The sequence below is a fragment of the Talpa occidentalis genome, unplaced genomic scaffold (genome assembly GCF_014898055.3).
Source record: "Talpa occidentalis isolate TD23 unplaced genomic scaffold, MPIMG_talOcc4v2.1 talOcc4.11, whole genome shotgun sequence".
NCBI lineage: Eukaryota > Metazoa > Chordata > Mammalia > Eulipotyphla > Talpidae > Talpa > Talpa occidentalis.
The window spans coordinates 94,414,886-94,434,826 of NW_023601104.1; the positions used below are offsets into that span (position 1 = coordinate 94,414,886).

At 60.3% G+C, this 19,941-nt stretch overlaps 1 protein-coding gene across 5 annotated transcripts in view; it reads right to left on the reverse strand.

The window, feature by feature from the left end:
* EVL (Enah/Vasp-like) overlaps positions 1 to 19,941 on the reverse strand; it is a 98,967-nt gene that overhangs the window by 14,278 nt on the left and 64,748 nt on the right. For all 5 annotated transcript variants that reach the window (XM_054692439.1, XM_037503916.2, XM_054692432.1 and 2 more), the window contains 2 exons: positions 15,755 to 15,932; positions 2,103 to 2,166 (listed from right to left, as the gene is read on the reverse strand). In XM_054692439.1, the coding sequence (XP_054548414.1) occupies positions 2,103 to 2,166; positions 15,755 to 15,932 (242 nt within the window). The remainder of the gene's footprint in view (positions 1 to 2,102; positions 2,167 to 15,754; positions 15,933 to 19,941) is intronic.

Consider the following 19,941-nt stretch of genomic DNA (forward strand, 5'->3'; position numbering starts at 1 on the left):
CTCAGACGCTGCTGGTCACCAGGAGAGATGGACGCTGAGGCTGCAGATCCAGCCACTTGCTGGCCACCACCCAGAGGGCCCCTGGGCAGACTGCAGTCCCTTGTGGGAACTGGCAGCCTAGTTCCTGCGGCAGAGTGGCCTTGGGGTGCTCTCACAGACAGTTGAGTGAGGACACTGACCCAGGAACACACCTACAATATCTGGATTAAGATGCTGTAGCCAGAAGGGGGGCCATGAGGGCCAGGGACGCTGAGGTTTCAGTTGGTGGGGAGTGGCTCTCAGTGCCCCTGAAGGTGCCTGGGTCACAGCGAGTGCTGAGCCCCACTCTGGGCTTGGGGGTTTGGGGGAGACTGGGAGCAGCGTTAGCCCCTGGCAGGGCAGGGCAGGGTAGGGTGGCTCCGGGTCAGGGCCCAGAGCATTTGGCCAGTACTAGTTGCTAGTGCATGCTTTGTGAGGGGATGGACCGTCACCTGGGTGTCAGGAGTCACGGGTGCGGAGACGGCACATCCCCATGCATTTTATGGGGCAGATGGGACCCCCCCCCACCAAAGAGCTGTGTAGACGCAGAGAACTCTTAGGCCCCTGTCCTGGGGTTCCTGCTTTATTATCGCCGGCATGTCACTTCCCTCTCCTGGGCCTCAGCGTCTCTGTAAACAGTGTGCAACCTCCTGTTTCCTGGGGCTCCTGAAAGGATTACGCCTGATGCCCGCAATATAGTACAAGTGACCCTTTGGCACTGCAGGTGTTTGAGAAGCTCCCACCAGCTCACCGCGGGCCCACCGCCAGCCCGAGGGTGTGCAGTGGACGCCAGGCCCAGGGACACCTGCAGGTCACACACTGACCACCAGGGGCCGCTCTGGCTGCAGGCCTCCGACTTGCCTGTGGGCAAAACGGACCAGGACTCCCAAGGGTTCAGAGGATGCAGCCTGGGGGCTAACCGGCTCTGAGAGAGCGGCTGAGGGGTGTGTTTAGTGCCCACAGGCCCCATACATTTCTTCTTGGAGTCTGATGCCCCCCCAGGGTGGAGGTGACCTGGCAGAGGGCTGAGCTGGGCCAGGCTTGGCTGCCAGCCCTGGTTCCGCCGCCCACTTCTGGCTCCTTTGGGCAAGCTCTCCCTGGGGTTCAGCTGGCTCACTTGAGAGACAGAAGCAGCCACAGGGAGGGGAGTGTGAGGCCTGAAGGAGACAGTCTGTAAGACTCCCAGACAGTGGGGCGAGGCCCAGCGAGAGCCAGGGATGAAGAAGAGGGAGCCTCTCCTACCAGGTGCGCTCCCACATGGGCACATCCACCTTCGCTTGAGGTAAGAAGCGCCAGGATTACCGTGATGTTCTAGGGGGACACTGAGGCCGAGAGCCGTCACTTGCCCAAACGCACAGAGTACAGCCCTTGGCTCCCTCCCACAGTGAGAGGAGGCTGGAGAAGAGCGTCTCCCTGCCAGGTGAGGGTGGGGATCCATTGGCCCCCAGCTCAGGGTTCTCCTGGAAGGGTCCCCTTTTCTGATAAGCTGATGCAGATGGCCCTAGCAGGCCCATACACTCTGCGGCAGAGCCCTGGCCCTGCCACTCGCTCAGGACCACAGCGGTGGCCCTTCCGCCAGCCCCAACCCTCCCACAGAAGCCCCTCGGAGGGGTGGCTGCCTGCCAGACCCCGGAGCCGCCTCGATACACAGGGCCTTGCCGCTCAAACCTCAGCAGGGAGTTGAGTCCTCAGGGGCTGTGGCATCTGCCCAGGCATCCAGAGCCTCCCGAGGCTCGGGAGACTGGCGGGGACAAGAGGCGAGCAGGGGTGATGCCAAGGCTACTGGCCTCAGGGCTGGGCAGTGTGTGTGGCGGCGTGGCATCTCCAGCAGTGGGTCTGAACATGGCCACCTTACTGAGTCCTGGAAAGTCCTGATGCCCCAGAGGGGTGGAGCTGAGCCAAGTGGGCAGCACTCAGGACCCCGGCTCTCTGGCGGTAGCTGGCAGGCAGTGTGCTCTTCGGGAAACACCAGACCTGCACCCTCTCCCTGGTCCGTGCCAGTGAACTCGCTTGTCTCTTCTGGGCAAGCCTGTCCCCCTGAGGCCCCAGAGTGTCCCTGGAGTCCAGGCCTGGCTGTGTCCTACCTTCTCTGGATGTCCATCTCGTCGGGAGAGGGGCCATTCTGCACCTGCCGCTGGGTGGAGGGGCCTGTGGGCGAGAAGCACAGATGCAGGGGTCAGTAGAGAGGCTCCCAGACCCTGCCTCTGCTGGAGACAGCCGTACCCAAACTGCCTCCCTGGAATCCCCTCTTAGGACTCTTCCCTCAAAGCCAACATGTGGACCGTATTTTCCAGGTGGTTTGAAACCACCCCTTTGAGCTACTGACCCCTCTCCCGCCCACTCACTGACCTGCTCTTTCTACTTCCTCCTGGCCAGGGTCTCCTCAACCGCCTGACATCCCTCAACCTCCTGGCTCTGGCTTCCCCTTGCCCCCAATCTTGTTCTAACTAGTCAGGGTGGACGCAGTGTGCCAGGCCCTGCAGGCTGCCTTCCCTGCCTCCCGTGCGAGGTTGCCATCAGCGCCAGGGCCCCTGCCCTCTGTCCGTGCCTGCAGCTGGGGCCTGCAGTCGTGGGGGGAGGAGCCAGGGGCAGGTGAGTGGCAGTGGCTGTCACTGCACCCACCGTGTGCAGCCGGGCTGGGCCACATTTACAGGAAGACTCAGGCCTTTGCTCCAACCTAAGAAAGAGCTGATTGTTCCTTCCCTTTGCAGCTCAGGTGTCACTGGGGCGCCTCAGAGCCACAGTGAGCAAGACCAGCTGCTCTCCCCCCTTGCAGCCTCCAGAGAGGAGGTGTCAGCACTGCCCAGCACCCATAGGCACCCGCGCCTCCCACGGGCTCCCGGCGGCTGAGACACTAGCAGGCTTGGTCAGGGCACAGGCGACAGTAACAGAAGCTCAAGGCCAAAGAGATGACCCGGACTTTAGGGCGACCTCTGGTGGCCTCTGGCAGGCCCTCCTCCTGTCCTGGTGTGGTGTGGATGTCACCGCCTACCAAGGGACTGCGTCTTTTCTGCACGGAGGTCCCCAGCTACCCTCCTCCAGGCAGGGCATAATAGTGGCCTGCGCTCTCCCTGCTCAAAGCAGCTGCCATGCTTAGGGTCTCAAACTCCTGCGTCCCAGGCCTGTGGCTGCTCAGCTGGGACTGGGAAGCCTGGTGTCACCCCCTTCTTTGCTGTGGGGATGCTTTAGTTGGGGCTACAGGAGTATTCAGACAAGGGCAGGGGCCAGCTGCATGGGGGGAGGCCTGTTGGCCCTCAAGGAAAATGCCTCCTGTGGACCTGCCCCCCCAGGCCACCCCCACCGCTCTGCGGGCGGCACTGACACGCTGGTGCCTTCACAGATGGGGCCACCGTGAGTACCTGGCATGTGGCTGGCATGAAGTAAGCGCTGGTTCTCTTTCCCTATTCTAAACACATCTTTGTTTTTTAAAATATTGATCGTTTTCTGACAAATACCATGTGTGTTCAGGATGGATACCAAAACATTTAATAGTTGAATAAAGAAAACAGATATTCCCGATTAAAAAAAAAATCCGTGTACAGCAAAAGAGACAATAACAAAAACAAAGAGAAACCCCACCAACTGGGAGAACATTTTTGCACCCAACACTAATGATAAAGGACTGATCACAAAAATCTGCAAAGAGCTGATGAGACTCAGCAACAACAAAGAAAATAATCCAGTCAAAAAATGGGCAGAAGAGCTAAAAAGAAACTTCTCTGAAGAGGAAATGCAAATGGCCAACAGGCATATGAAAAAATGTTCAACATCACTTGTCATCAGGGAAATGCAAATCAAAACTACCATGAGATACCATCTCACACCAGTGAGAATGGCACATATTAAAAAAACTAGCAACAACAAATGTTGGCGAGGATGTGGAGAAAAAGGAACTCTCCTGCACTGCTGGTGGGAGTGCAAACTGGTCCAACCACTGTGGAAAGCTGTGTGGAGATTTCTGGACCTACTAAACATAGAGCTTCCATAGGATCCAGCAATTCCACTCCTAGGTATTTACCCAAAGGACACAGAAACATCAATTCCAAAGAACACCTGCACCCCTATGTTTATAGCAGCACTGTTTACAATAGCTAAGCTTTGGAATCAACCCAAATGCCCAAAAATAGATGACTGGATCAAGAAGATGTGGTACATATACACCATGGAATATTACTCAGCATTCAAAAAAGATAAACACATGCAATTTGCAGCAACATGGATGGCGCTGGAAGGGATCATGCTCAGCGAAATAAGCCAAAAAGAAAAAGAAAAATACCGGATGGTCTCACTCATAGCAGGAATCTAGAAAACTTAAATAAGGGACCAGGAAAATGAATAACTATAAGAAAGTGAAAATCAAAATCAACAAAAAACTATGAACCAGAGACACTTTTAGGGGGGCGGGGGTGGGAGGGGAGGGATTGGGGTCAGAATGGGGGGGCTGCAATTGTATGGGGAATATAACAATAAAATTTATTAAAAAAAAAAAAAATCCGTGGCGTGGGGCTCTCTGCTCCCCTACCTCGCTGAGCCCCACGTCCTAGGGCGCCCTCCCCTCCCGTGCAGGGGTGTGGGGCGGCCGCACTGTGCCGGCCTCTTTGTGACTTAACTGAGATGATCTGGGAGCTCACCCCTCGGGCACTCCCTCGCAGCGGTGAGGGGCGGGCGCGAGGCTGAGCAACTAACTCCGGGTCTCGGTGAGTGGCCCGCAGACCCAGGCTTCCAGCAAAGCCACTTGAGCCAACCCCGTGGTGTGGGGCTGAGACAGGGAAGGATGAAGGAGGCAGACTGGCAGGCGTCAGCAGAACCAGGGGCGCCGGGGCTGCAGCCCCCAGCCAGGGCTCCCAGGTTCGGCCTAGCATCCCTGACGCCTGACCCTGACCGGAAGGCTCTGTGCCTCCTGTCCCAGCCCACATTCGGGCTCCGGCATGTGCTGCCTGCGGCTGGCCTGGCCTCCCGGGTCGGGTCCCGGGTCAGCAGGATCAGCCTGCTGCCCCTGGCGGCTGCTGCTCCAGGCCCGTGCCGCAGCAGTCACGGGCAGGCCAGCCCCGTCCCCACTGCCCTGCCCTGGGCCACTCCCACCCCAGCGTCCCTCACGCTTGCTCCCAGTCTCCTCTTCCAGGCAGGGCCCCCGGCCCCCACGCCACGCCCACATGGCCTGGTCCCCAGTGCCTCCCGGGACACTGGCCCCACAGGGACTCGAGTCTTCCTCCCCAGGAGACCCGGGCTTCCCGGGCGAGGACATCCTCCTGCAGGCCCCCCGCCGCTCACGCCACGCTTTGCTGAATTGGGCCGGGAGGTTAGATGGAACTTGTGGTCACAGCCCGAGGGGATGACGCTCAGGTGAAAATAAAGCAGAAGGAGCCACGGAGCTGCCCCTTCACACTTGCTCAGAGTGGGAGCGTCCCGGCAGCTGCTCCAGGCAGGAAGTCACGGCTGACCCAGCCTGGGGGGGCGCCGCTGACCCCCACTTTATCACAGGACATTCTGCTTCAGACGCAACTTGGCCCCGCGAGGCGCACAAGGCCTGGCCCGAGTCCCTCCTCCCTTCCCGCCTGTGAAACAGGAGCCCGGCTCTTCATGCTGACACCCAGGGGCCCAGCGCTGCCGTGAGGAGTGAGGGTGCCGCGCAGCCCCGGGGGGCCAGGTCCCTGGCCGGCCACGGAGCCTTCCTTCTCCGCCAGTCGTCTGCCAGCCCTGCCCAGCACTGTCAAAAGCTCCCTGAGTCTGGGAGCTGATTTTTCGAGGGGCGGGGATCTGGCCTGAGCACTGGGTCCCCAGCTAAGACAGCTCTCACCAGTCTGACTCACCCAGCAAGTCTTGCCAAAGTCAACACACAGAACCCAGGGGGTCGTGGGCCCATGAGGACGCAAGGGACGTACGAGGAAGCTTGTCAGATGGCCCTTCGGTGCGGCAGTGCCAGTGCCCAGGCCCGAGTGCAGGTCCTTGAGGCTGGCTGGGGAGGGTGGGCCGGGGCCTGTGCCCCACAACCTCCGGGATGAGCAGAGAGCAGCACGCACTGACACCCGTCCAGGCTGGTCCCACTGAGCCCACCATACCGGGTACTTCCTGGGGGCACTGGCTCTTTACTCTCTCCCTGGGTCCAGCTTGAGACCAAGCACCATCGATACCCAGCCAGATGGCAGAGGGGCCTTTTATCCTTGGGGAGGGCACAGACGCTGCCAGGCTGGGGGAGAAAGTGCCCCGAGGGGACAGCCCGCCCGGCTCCCACCGGTGCTCGGGGGTCATGGTGCCGGCCTGGCAGTTCCCAGGGAGGTGGGCGCACAGGCACCGGCAGTGTCCAGGGTCGTCACAGGACAGGGCGCAGGATCCCAGTGCAGGGGGTCATCACGTCAGGAAGGCTGCCCTCTCTGCAGGAGGAGCAGGGCCACAGGGGAAGGCCCTGGGGTTTTGTGGGGGCTGGGAGAGCAGCAGAGGGGACAGGCCTGCCCCCTACCCCCCGTGGGAGCTGAGTGGTGGGGGCTCACAGCGTCCAGGTGCCCTTGCACCCCTGGGGCCTCTGTCAGTGGGGCGCCCCTGTCCTCCGGGATTCGTCACAGAGGGCTGGATGTGCCAGCAGAGCCAGGCAAACAGAACTGGTCTCCAGGGATTGACCCGTGTGGCTCCCTCCTTGCTCCCAGCACTTAACATCACTCTTAGCAAACACTCAGCACTCTAAGGAGAGGTATTTGTTGCTGCAGTGAGGCAGTGGGCCCCCCGCCAACTGTGTGAAGATCTCCCACACGCTGTTGAGCCTGAGCAGGTGCCGGTGCCGACAGCTTGGCCTTCAGCTGTGGGGGCGCCTGGAGAGTGCGCCAGGGAGGGGGGCCGGGGAAGAGAGGATGCCAGTCGGAGCTCCTGCCCTGCTACCTCCAGGGCCAGCCTGACGACACCATGCCCCTCGCTCACCCTCGCCCTCGTCCAGGGGGCCTTGGGATGGCCGTTTTATCTGTAAGAAAGGCCGGGTGTGAGACGCCGTCGGTCACATCACACTATCAGCGGGTCACTAGCAGCGAGGTGCTGGCCATGGCCGCAGGGCAAGGTGAGCACGGGCCGAGGGCCTTCCCGCTTCCGGAGGAAGGAAGGGTGGGGTGCAAACCGGAGGCCTGTCAGCAGCGGCTGTCTCTGCCCTGTGGGATTATTTCCCTGCTTGAACTTCCGAGCTACACAGAAGTGGGGTGTGTGGCCCCAAGTCCCCGCGGAGGGGAGAGGCCCCCTGTGGCGCCACCCTGAGGGGACTGGCTGGTGCGGATGGCACCGGGGTGGTCCTCTCCCCAGGCCGCAGGGGGACTCTCCTGGGAGAGCCGTGCCCTACTGCCGTGAGCAAGCTGGGGCTCCGGGACACGGGCCCTGGCCCTCAGGGACTAGAGGACGTCAGGTTTCCAGCCCTTCTGCAGGAATGGCATCCCCGGGCCCCCCGAAAAGATGGAACCTGAGCTCCCGAGAGCGAGACAAAGGAGCCAGTGCCTGCTCAGCGGTGAGTGTGGAATTCCTGGCCAGCCAGCGACAGCCACCTGGCCCGGGCTGGGCAGGGTCCAAGTCCTCCTGTGGCCCCTCCCCTGCCATCTCTGGCCAGCTCTGTCTCCTTCCTCCAGCGGGTCCTTCCATTTTGGATTGACCCAGAGCAACACTTGAGGAAAGGGCAGCCTCCCAGATCAGCGCCCTCTCAGCTCAAGGTTCTTACTGCCAAGCCAGGGAGTGTCCATGTGGGCTCTGAGTCTGGGCTGCGTCCCTGCCGGGCCATGGCCTCCGGAGTCCCTTTGCCAGGGCCACAAAGGAATGTGTGGCTGAGCTGGGACCAGTGCTGGGCTCCCCCCGCCCCGGGCTCTGGCCCCAGCAGGCTCTGGTTAGACGCAGCTGCCTCTACCCCCACCCGGCTGCGGAGGCTGAGGCAGTGCCATCCACCCCCCCACTCTCTGCTCCATGAAGACAAAGCCTTGCTTAACAGTTTACTCATTTCCTTAAAGTTCCCCTGTGCGAATTTTCTAGTGTTTTTTGCCTAGTCACTATGCGGATTTAGGCTCAGTGGCAGCAGTGACCTCAGGGGTCTTTTGTCTTACCCCCCTGCTCCCAGGGCACAGCCTCATGGTGACTGGAGGTCAAAGTGGGTCTGGATGACCCATAGGCTGGGCAGTCAGCGCGTGCAGAGGCCGAGGCTGCAGTCCAGGGAGGGGTTCATGGCCCCTGGCATCGGTGAGAAGCAGCAGGACAGACTCAGGAGAGGCCTCGGCACCTGGGGATAGCCGGAGCTGCCCCGCCTCTCCCTCTCCCTGCACAGAGGGGTCTTGGCCCAGGGCAAGCAGGGCTGGCCCCCAGCTCCCCCAGCCGCCAGGCCAGGGCACCCCAACCAGTTGGCTTGGTCCCACTCAGGCCATGCCCCTTGGCCAGTTACTTTCCTAGAGAAGCACTTTTCTCCCCTTCCTATCAGCTCCTTTCAGGACACACAAGAGACCTGGAAGAGAACCCCAAACAGAAAATGAAGCAGCAAGTCTGTCCCGCCCCTCCAGAGCCTGCCCCAGCATCATCTTTGTGCTGAGTCTGTCCAACTCTGCGGGGGGGCCTGACGACCTGCAGGTGGGAAGACGGAGGCGGGGAAGGGTGGTGACCTGTGCCAGGCCAGAGGCGCCACAGCTGCCCAGTGCTGGGGGGACAGCCCGGTGGCCCACCACCCGCCCGTGCCGCTGCTTCGAGGATGGTCTCGCGACCTCTCATGGGTCAGACACTTCACCAAGACCCCAGATCCCGCCCTGCCCCAACCCCCACAGCTGGGAGGGAAGGGGCGCCCAGGGAGCAGGGTGCCCCCATCACCTACAGTTCACTCTGCAGAGCACGGTGCAGTCACAGTGGCAGAAGCAGAAGCACTGGAAGGTCCACTCCCTGCTGACCATTATGGGCAGCCCCTGGGCGCAGTCCTGGCCACTTACCTCTCCTTCCCTGGCCGCCCGGCTCCCAGTGGGAAACCGATACAGGGCCCAGCCGTCAAGTGGGCTTCGCTGCTTAATCTTTGATGAGGCTTCCCAGCTCGCCTATCAGAGCCCTCCTGTCTACTGGATGCCAGCAAGCTCCCGGGGCCCCGGAGAGGGGTCCAGACCCCTTTGGGGCCAGCCCCAGGCCTTGGCACCACCAGGTGTGTGCCAGAAGAAATCAGACAGGTGGCTCTCCTCCAGGGCCCTGTGGGTGATGGGCTGGGATTGGGTGGCCTGGAGCCAGGAGGGTGATGGGCTAAAGAGAGGGCCCCGGGCACTCACCACTCTTCAGGGCCCGCCGGCTGCTCTCTGGCCAGCACATCTGTGTCCTCTCTTAAGCCACCCCTGCCGCTCCGGCTAGCGCCCCCCCCCCCCGCCCCACCAGCACCAAAGGCCCGCAGGAACCTGCCAGAAGCTACTCTCTGCCACCCCAGCCTGTTCTGCCCTCCGTACTGTGGACGCAGGAGCTGGTCCTCAGCCGGAAGCACCTGGGCAGGCGGCGCGGTGGAATGTGGTGCCTGCCAAATTCCAAGTACGAGGGACTGGGTACTGGGGTGCTCCGGGCCATACCACAGCTGCCACAGGTGGGGGCAGGATTCACAATCTGGGTCACTCTCCAGCCTCACCCCTGCTCTTCCTGCGCCCCTCTGAAACCTTATTTCTTCCTTTGTCTGGGGTTCCCACGGCGCATGAGGTGGCTCTCCCCACGTCCCCCCCGGCTCTGTGGCCGTCGCTCCTCCCCCAGCCCACCAGCCCTTTATCAGAGTCAGGATGCTGGCCTGCCATCCCTGCTGGCTGTGAGCGCCCACCACACACACACGGGACACCCCCCTTTTTGTTGCCACATTCCAAGCCTGATTCTCAAAAACAGCCCAACACGCTGCTGTTATCACTCCATGGAACAGACCAGAAAGTGGCGTTTTGGAAGCAGGAATCACCCACCTCATCGGAGAAGAAGCCGGGTCGAGCCAGGGCTTCCTCCCCGAATCTCCTCTCCTCTACCACCCAGTCATGCCCACCTGGGGGCTCTAACCCCGCGTCCCAGCCTCCTGTTAGGCCCCCCAGGCCCTGAACACCCCTCCATCACTGCATGTACCACCAAGTTCTCATCTGTTCCTGACGCAGCCGGACACGCCATGCCCCCTCACTCAGTGGCCTGTGCTGCGTGTGGCTCCGAGTAAATGCTCAAAACATCGGTTATTCATTCGTCACACAGACACTGCCGTGCCAGGCTTGGGGACGCTGACCCTCCAGAAGGCAGAGACCAGCACCAAGACTCAGCAGGTAAGTGGTGGGGCTGGGGCTCAATGAGGAGTGGGGTTTAGAAGGAAGAACGTTCCAGGCAGGAGGGCCTTGCGAGTAATGGCCTGAGTCAGGAGTGCCTTGGCCCTCTGGGGAGGCCAGGAGGGGCCAACATGGCGGGAATGGAGCGGGGGTTGGGGGGAAGTGGACGCAGAGGGCAGCCAGGGCCACGCACACCCACCCATGCAGCCCAGGGCTTGGGCTGAGCGACGGGGGGAGAGCCGGGAGTGTCCTGACCCACCTGCCTGCTGTGTGGACGACAGATGGTGGGCTCAGCGGCTACCAACAGGGCCCTCTGTCATCGCCCACAGAGAGTGGAGGAGGCCAGCGTCTCCAGGGCTCACGCCTGTCCACGCCAGGACTCAGCATTTGAGTCCCTGGAAGGGTCACTTGCTAGCCCACCTGAGCGGCTCTCACCCCGTGGCGGGCACCGGAGACGGGCTGCTGGTGGGAGGGTTGCTCCTCAGGAAGGGCCCGTGTCAGCTGTGTGGAACAGGAAAGCGGGTGCCGTCTTCAGAAGATGAGGGCATTTGGCCACCATGGTGGGAGGGTGCCCACATGGCCGACGCAGAGTGGGGTGAGTGATGATGTGGGGTGGGGCCCCCAGGGGGATGCCACTGTGCAGAGGGAGGTCCAAGGGCCAGGCAGAGCGTCTCCTCAGACCTGACTCCCAAATCACCGAGACCTGACTGTGCCATTTCCATCCTCCTCAGCAGGGGTCCTCCCTACTTACCCTCCACCCCGTAGGGCTGGCTCAGACCCCCTTCCCACCTTCCCAGCCCAAGCAGCCCAACCCCCGCATCCCCCCACGCACTGGCGGCACGGCCACAGGAATTCACAGTGAAGTAGTTTCAAAGTGATGGTGATCGACAGGTGACAGAACATTCCAGAACATCATGTATATCCTCACAACACCCCTGTGAGGTAGGGTGACTAACACTGGCACAGAGGGAGAGATGAGGCCCAGCAGGTGAAGGGCCTTGCCCCAGGGCGTCCCCTGGGCACAAGAAGGGCTGCACCCCTCTCTGTCTGGCAGGTCCGCTGGCTCCTGGTCTGGAGGTGGTGCTCGGCGGGCCAAGGTGACGGGTGCGATTTCTGTGTGAGACAATTCCATTTGCCATGTCCCTCACTCACAGATGGCACCCCTCACCTTGAGCCCAACTTCCCAGGCTTGGGGGCGCTGGTCCGGTGCCATCCTGGTCTGTGGACGATGGTGGGTGGTGGGCGAGGCCTGCAGTGGAGGTAGGGCCGGCTGGCGAGCGCATCTACCCACCAGATGACCACGAGGGCAGGGTCCGGCAGACGCCAGGGCGGGAAAGCCAGCTGCCTGCCCTCGAGGGCTCACAGTCTAGCCCACGTGAGAGGCTGCGCATGCAGCGGAGGGACCTGGAAGGCGGCGGCAGAGCACCTGGGCTGCCGAGGGGCACGCGTCCTGGGTGCGGCTCAGCACTAAGTGCACGGGGATGTATGTGCGGCAGGAGCCAGGCCACGGGTGGTTGGGGCGCTGATGGGACAATACAGAAAGGCCGTGTTGGAAGCACCTGCAGGGAGTTCAGACGGAGTGAGGAGGAGCCTGACTGCAGGGTCCTGCTGCCATAGTTCAGGGAGAGACATGAACACACAGACTGAGGTGGCCCAGGCAGGCACTGACTGTCAAGGAGGCACGGGGGTGGGGTTCAGTCACCCCTTCACCAGATGAACTGTCCAGCGCGATCCCAACATAGATCCCAACACTCTGCCCGGGCAGAGTGTCCTGCGAGACCCTGGGTCTGGGGCTGCTTGCTCAGCCCTCTGAGGATGCCTCAAGAGCCCCCACGTTGGGCAGGGTGCTGGTTCTGAGGGTCCAGACACAAACAGCACTTGTTCCCCATGGTCCGGGCCACAGGCTCAGCAGTGCTGGGGTCCAACACGGGCCGGGAAGGCTGCCTCTGAGCAGCCACGTCCGGAAAGGGAGGCGGGCCGGGGAGACAGCAGCCTGGCGCCCTGGCCCCTGAGCCTGGCCGCAGAGGCGATGGGGACGGTCCGTCGGGCATGCAGGCTGTGGCCACCAGGGGGCAGTCAGGAGGGAGGAGGGGCAGGGGGAGCCTGGAGCAGGTCTCCCCAGGTGGGGACGCTGCTGGCTCGGCTTCCTTGCTGTACCTCCGGGAAAGCGCGGGGGGCCCAGAGCAGGAGGGAGGTGGAGACTGAGCATTTCTTTTCCTTCAGGGGAGAAAGGCGGATAATATTCAACAGGAAGGTTTACAAGAAGCAAACTTCAGCCCTAATCATGGCCTAACCCCCATGGTGGAACGGTGCTCCAGGCGCCGTTGGTGAGGATATGTCACAAAGATGGGGGCAACATGCTCCAGCACCAGGGGCGCCTCCCTGGCATGGGCCATGACCATGGCAGGAAGGACATGCCAGTGGAAATCAGTGGTGGCAGGAGCTTCATTCACCCTGCATGCCTTTGCTAGGTACCACTAGGTATGATAGATCAAGTGGGGCTGGCCTGGTTGTGTGGGGGTGAGGGTCCTGGCATAGCTCAGTGAGTCTGGATTCCCTTAAAAGAACCAGCTGGAAATTCACTGCATTCAACCCAGAACCCACAAGCCAACTTGCCCGTGACCCCGCCTGTCCCCACACAGGGCTTCAGCATCCGCAGGCCTCCCGCAGGTTGGACAGGATGCCTGGCTCCCACATGGGGTGTGGGTGAGCGCACACCTCTCTGTGCCAGGCCACCTGCTGGGAAGGGTGGATGGAGCCCCACCCTGCACTGCAGGGTGGACACACCAGCTACAAGGCTGGGAGACTCAGGAGAAGGCTGAGGAGAGCCTCAGCAAGACCCAAACTGAGGAGTCTCGGAAAAGCTCAGGCTGGAAGCCCTGGCCCGGCCCAGCACAAGCATGTGGCAGGCCGACGGGGAGGAAGGGGAAGCGGGCATTCTTGAGGTGCCAGGCAGCACTCCAGGTCCTTGAATCCTCTGCACTACAGGGTTTATTACCTCAAGGCCACAGGCAGCAGAGCAAGGTGTAAGGTGTAGATGCCCCCAAACAAACACTGTTTTCACTGCTGCAACCTGCTTCCTACCAGCGAGGGTGGGCTTGCCCCTGGCACAGGGGCTCACTACCAGGCAGGAGAGGCGTCCGTGCAGCTGGTGGGCAGAGTCGGGGAGAGGGGCTGTGTGCTCACGGTATGAACCCTAACAGGCTGAACTGCCCAGAGCAGAAATGGGGGTCCAGGTGGCATGGGCCCCTGATGCTACAGCAAGGAACCAGCCACAGAGATGGGGGATCCTGTGGATAGATGCTGGAAACAGATCGAGTAAACAAGTGCAAGAAACCAGACACGAATGTATACCCTGTCTGAGTCCATTTATATGACGTGCTGTCATAAAGGCTGACATCAGAGTGGTCCCGGGGCAGGGGCCAGGATGTGGACAGACGTACGCATAAGCTCATCCAGCTGCACATGCGCAGGGGTGCAAGGTCCTGGGGTGGCTGCCCTCAGGGGGAGAAAGAGCTGATGCTCAGTGGGCCCCAGCTCCTCCACAAGGCCAGGCCACAGAGGCCCCGCCCACAGCACCCAGCCCCTCCAAGACCACCCTCCGCCCTCGCCTGGCAGAAACCACGCCCCTCTGAGACCACGCCCACCAAGGCCACGCCCAGGCAAGCTGCTCAGGCCCCTGACCCGAAGCACACACTGAGCCCACCTGGAAGCTAACTGGTGCCCCCAGCCCCCAAGCCTGGGTTCTGAGTTTGAGAGGCGGTTACACACCTATAAGTCATTTCCTCGCCACGTCATAGCTCCAAGCTGAGATGAGGCTGGATTAAATGGCTGACTTGTGATTCTGTGGGGATGTAATACAAGCGTTGCCTGCTAAGGCGGTGTTCTGACCAACTTAGCGCCTTTTTTGCCCCATTCAGGCGTCTTGGACGCACACTCTGACTCTCGCACCTGGGCAGGTGCCGGGTCCTAAGCTCGAGGCTCTGGGGGAAGAGGATTTGAGAAACTCTTGCTGGAAAGGATGTTCCAGGCCCTGTGTTAGTCACGCAGTCCCCCGGCCTCCGGAAGCTTCCCCAGCCCCATCCTGGTCCTCTGCAGGGCACCCCAGACTGTGGTGCCTTCACTGGGGGCACGGCCTCTGCCTAGACCCTTCCTGTAAACCCGTGGGCTGTATAGAAGCAGGTTCTTAAAGAATTTTCCTGTGCTTAGACTGAGTCCCAGAGCGCCAGCACACCAGGCCCGACAGATTCTTAAAAGAGTGTCCTGCAGGTTCTAAGTGCCCCCCCACGCCCGTGTCCCCCACGCCCCCTGACTCTGGTAGTGGCAGCAGCGACGGCAAAGTGCTCGAAGGGCTGAGCTGGGCGACGAGCACATGTGCACTGCCCACTACGTTTCACACTCTCGCTCCTTCACGTGTGAGAATACATCCCCGTTTTAAGGCAGGAGAAGGAAGCGCAGAGCATGGGCCCGCCCAGTGCTCTCAGGCCTAATGTGACAGAACCAGACACAAACCCAGCAGCGCACCCCCAATCCTGGGCTGCCAAGCAGGACCTGCAGCAAACCCTAGGGCCACCCCCAGGCCTGCGAGGCTCCAGGCCCCGAAGCCTCACCCTCCCTCTGAAGCTGAAGCTGCAAAATCCAGAGGAAGTCACACGTATTTCTGCTTCTTGGCCACCACGGCCCTGCTTGGAGGCCGGCCAGCACCAACCACCCCCCACCCCCCAGTCGCCAGCAGGAGTCCAGCCCACCCAGAGTATTCTAGGTCTTTGGGGTCTTTCACGATGCAGTGCCCAGGCATGAACCTGAGCCTGCCCCCCTTCCTCCCCAGCCTTCTTCCTCTGCACCGTCAGCCGACGCCGTCCCTGCAGGCGCCCAGCTTTGTGCCCATGTGCCTGGTGGCTGCTGGTCCTGCCCCCGCTGCCGCCACAGCCTCAGCTTTCAAAACCCAGATCAAGTGTCACCACCGCTGTCGGGGCCGCCTCAGCCGCCCGGTGGGAGAAACTCATTTCTCCCACTCCCTCCATGCCCTGCTCACACCCCTGTTACAGCACAAAACACAATCACCACCGCTTGCCGGTCTGCCCATGAGAGGCCAGGAGGGCCAGGAGGAGCTGACTGCAGCGCCTCATCTCACGTTCTGCCCTGCTGATGTCTCGCTTAGAGGGAAATATTTAGTAAAACTTTACTTAATACAGGAGCAAATGACTTAGTTTAGGGATGAACAGCCGCCCGCCCCCACCCATCGCTGGTGAAGGCTCTGGAACGCGGGAGCAGGGTGGAGCGTGCCCAGCAGGCCCGTGGGGTGCGTCGGCAGACAGCTGCCTCCTAATGGCGGCAGACGCAATGCCCTTCTCTCCTCCTCGACCGCATAGTCTCCACTCGAGAGTCGGGGTGGCTGCCCTGAGCTGGGCGCTGGCGGTACGGGCCCCAGAGAGCACAGCCACGGGGCAGGGGGACAGACAGGCCGGCCCCTGCAGCCCACTTACCTCCTTCTTGGGAATTCATGATGTTCAGGGCAAACAGCATGGCGTTGGAGAAGGTGGTCGCCTCTTCCTTGCTCGCGAAGTTCAGGCCATAGACCTGGCGGGCATCTCGCCACTGGTGGAAGGTTGGCGTCGCCTGGTTGTACTTCAGCCCTTTCACGATTGAATAATTGATCACAACCTGAGGGGAAAAGAGAGCGAAACGCTGTAAATAAATAAAAGGAAAGTGAGCTGGAGGGAGCCGCTGGGGCATCGTGTCCCCTGGGCCAGAGGACAGGGGCAGGGAGAGAGGTGGAGGGATAATGCCCAGGAAGCTCTTCAGTCCCACCTCGCGGGTGGCCAGGTCTGGGCACAGCTATTTCACCAAACTCGGAAGGCTGTGCAGGCTGGAGCTCTATGGAGGGGCCTGAGCCGGTGTCAGCTCCCCTGGGCCTGCTCCTGGCCCTGCCTTCTTGAAGTCACCTGTGGTGCTCACTGCATTCCCTGGGGCTCAGTTCCTCCTGCCCTGAGGTGGGGCAAGAACCCAGACTTTACTGCCCTGCTAGGCCACAGCGAGACCTTTATCTTTGCTGAACTTCCAGGTATAAAAGTCCTCAGGGCCCAGAGCCTTTGCTCACCCTCATTTATGTCTCTCACACCCTCGCAGAGGGCCTGGGACTTAGAATGCATGAATGGGTTATCATTTAAAAGTATCACTCAGACACTTTATCCCATACAGCCGCATCTGGATTGTTATCATGAATGCGCCAGGAAAGCCACTGGCCACCAGGAACCCCGCGAGGCCTGGCAGGGACAGGCCGAGAGGGGTCGGAGGGCTCAGAGTCCAGGCGCTCACAGGCCGTCAGGCCCCATGCCTGACGAGCTGCTACCCTGCTCTTTCCGACATCGAAGGGAGGATGACGTCAAAGCTCAATTGACACCCGGTAGGCGGGGCTCCGGGAGGGCAGTGGGGGCCGGAGCCATTATTCTGTCCTTTCTGCTTAGAGCCACATGACTGAGCACCCTGGCACCAGGCAAGCTCTGGTCTGCACGATGGGCCACGTGCCCTCAATGAGGCCCACCACACACCGGAGCCCCCACGGCTGCCAGCCCGTGCCAGGGCTACACCAAGCTGAAATCTTCTTCAGGGTCGTAACTACGCCGTATTCTTAGTTCTGTTCTCGGGGTACACCGGAAGAGTGAGACTTCTCCCCACATGTGGCCTTCAGAGGTTTGAAACAGCGGCTCTGTCTTTTCAGTCTCTCCCTCTTTGTCCCTCAACCTGTCTCCCCCTTCGGCCACCACACACCTCGCACTGGTTGGGGCGCCCTCCCCTTACAGATTCCAGTTTGGGGCACTGAGGTTGGGCCCAGACATTCTGGGGGAAGCCTGACCAGCAGGATTAGGACCCCCCTCCCAAACCACTACTGTTGCTTCAGCCTGAGGCGTGACGAATGTTTCGGTGGTCATAACTCATTCGACCAAAGATCTTGTGGTTTTTCACCCTCAATCTGAGATTCAGGCCGGTCCTTAGTCACCAATACTGGTCACCAATACTGCCCCCTACTGGCCCTTTTCTCCACCAATGAGCACCTGGTTTTCTCCACCTAGTTAGCAAAATGGGTGATGATTCTCTTATATCCTTATGGGGCAACTGGGAGCTGAAGGAACAGAGGTGAAAAGTACCTCACGGAAGGTGTCCTCCACGTGCTCACACCTTGGCCAGGTCTGGGCACAGCGGAAGGCAGGCCTCCCTGATGTCTCCGGGCCTGCTCCTGGCCCTGCCTTCTTGAAGTCACCTGTGGTGCTCACTGCATTCCCTGGGGCTCAGTTCCTCCTGCCCTGAGGTGGGGCAAGAACCCAGACTTTACTGCCCTGCTAGGCCACAGCGAGACCTTTATCTTTGCTGAACTTCCAGGTATAAAAGTCCTCAGGGCCCAGAGCCTTTGCTCACCCTCATTTATGTCTCTCACACCCTCGCAGAGGGCCTGGGACAGAATGCATGAATGGGTTATCAGTATCACTCAGACACTTTATCCCATACAGCCGCATCTGGATTGTTATCATGAATGCGCCAGGAAAGCCACTGGCCACCAGGAACCCCGCTAGGCCTGGCAGGGACAGGCCGAGAGGGTCGGAGGGCTCAGAGTCCAGGCGCTCACAGGCCGTCAGGCCCCATGCCTGACGAGCTGCTACCCTGCTCTTTCCGACATCGAAGGGAGGATGACGTCAAAGCTCAATTGACACCCGGTAGGCGGGGCTCCGGGAGGGCAGTGGGGGCCGGAGCCATTATTCTGTCCTTTCTGCTTAGAGCCACATGACTGAGCACCCTGGCACCAGGCAAGCTCTGGTCTGCACGATGGGCCACGTGCCCTCAATGAGGCCCACCACACACCGGAGCCCCCACGGCTGCCAGCCCGTGCCAGGGCTACACCAAGCTGAAATCTTCTTCAGGGTCGTAACTACGCCGTATTCTTAGTTCTGTTCTCGGGGTACACCGGAAGAGTGAGACTTCTCCCCACATGTGGCCTTCAGAGGTTTGAAACAGCGGCTCTGTCTTTTCAGTCTCTCCCTCTTTGTCCCTCAACCTGTCTCCCCCTTCGGCCACCACACACCTCGCACTGGTTGGGGCGCCCTCCCCTTACAGATTCCAGTTTGGGGCACTGAGGTTGGGCCCAGACATTCTGGGGGAAGCCTGACCAGCAGGATTAGGACCCCCCTCCCAAACCACTACTGTTGCTTCAGCCTGAGGCGTGACGAATGTTTCGGTGGTCATAACTCATTCGACCAAAGATCTTGTGGTTTTTCACCCTCAATCTGAGATTCAGGCCGGTCCTTAGTCACCAATACTGGTCACCAATACTGCCCCCTACTGGCCCTTTTCTCCACCAATGAGCACCTGGTTTTCTCCACCTAGTTAGCAAAATGGGTGATGATTCTCTTATATCCTTATGGGGCAACTGGGAGCTGAAGGAACAGAGGTGAAAAGTACCTCACGGAAGGTGTCCTCCACGTGCTCACAGACCCAGGCAGGCCTGTCTCTTAAAGTATCTGACCTTGTGGGCTATAAAGGAAACGGCTGTGAAATCCGTCTTTTCCCTTGTGGTCCACGAGAGTCATTACGGGCCCGGCGTCCTGGTGCCTTCTCCAGTGCCTCTGTGTATCAGGAATCTCTTTCTGCTCCCGGCTAACATGCCTGCCCACGTTGGGGAGAGATTCAAGCACATTCTAGGGCCTCCCTCTTGAACACGCAATTCCAAGTGGAAGGCTGTGCTGGCAGCTTCTTTGCCAGGACCTAGACCCCAGGATTTATCACCAAGGTTCTCCCTGCAGTGCTCCCTGCTGCAGTCCTCCCTGTGGGAAACCCCACATGTGGCTTCCTTGGAAGGCAGCAGTGGGGCACAGAGCTCCATGTTGGTCCCAGGGAGTCTCCCACCTGTGCCAGCTGTCCTCTTCCTGTGCCCTGGAGGGCCCCCAAGGGGCCCCTAAGTGGGCACTTAGGGGCTTCACTTAGGGAGCCTACTGTGGTTCAGCAACTGCACTGGCCACGGAGCTTCTGTCAAAGGAGTATCGGGCACTGCTCCCCCAGCCCACTCTCGGTGTGATGTGAGCGTGTCGTCACTGTGATTGGTGCAGAGTGTTATATGTCCCTCCTCCAAAAGGCAGAGCCAGACCAGCAAATTGCAAGACTAGAGAAGCAACTTCTAGGAAGTTTCTAGAAAAACTGTCAACCATTAAGGCCCATCAACAAGGGGAGGAGATACCCCTGCAGGTGTAAGAGTTTAAGGACGGACAGACTGCGTGTTATCAGGGGCCCTGAAGTGGAAGCGTCCTTTTGGCTGCAAGTATCAGAAACTCAGTAGGGCTCTATTAAGATGGAGACCCATTCAGCAGACAATACACTAAAAATAGAGTCTGGAGTTTCCGTTCTCTTTTCTAGGTGCTCACGTGCTGATTCTTTTTTTTTTTTTTTAAATTTATTTATTTATGCATACAAGAGCTAGGGTACAGGCCAGAGGTGTGGGAGGTGAGAGGATTCACCAGAGACAGAGTGGGGAGCAGAATATGCAGATGTACTGAAATCCACTGCTGAGGGGAGCAGAGGGGAGACAGGAGGGTTCTGCTGTGCCCTGTGGGTCAACTCCCTGGTCGGGGATCGAATTTGTGCTGCAGTGGCTGCGGATAGCTTCCTAGTGCTGAGACTTAACACC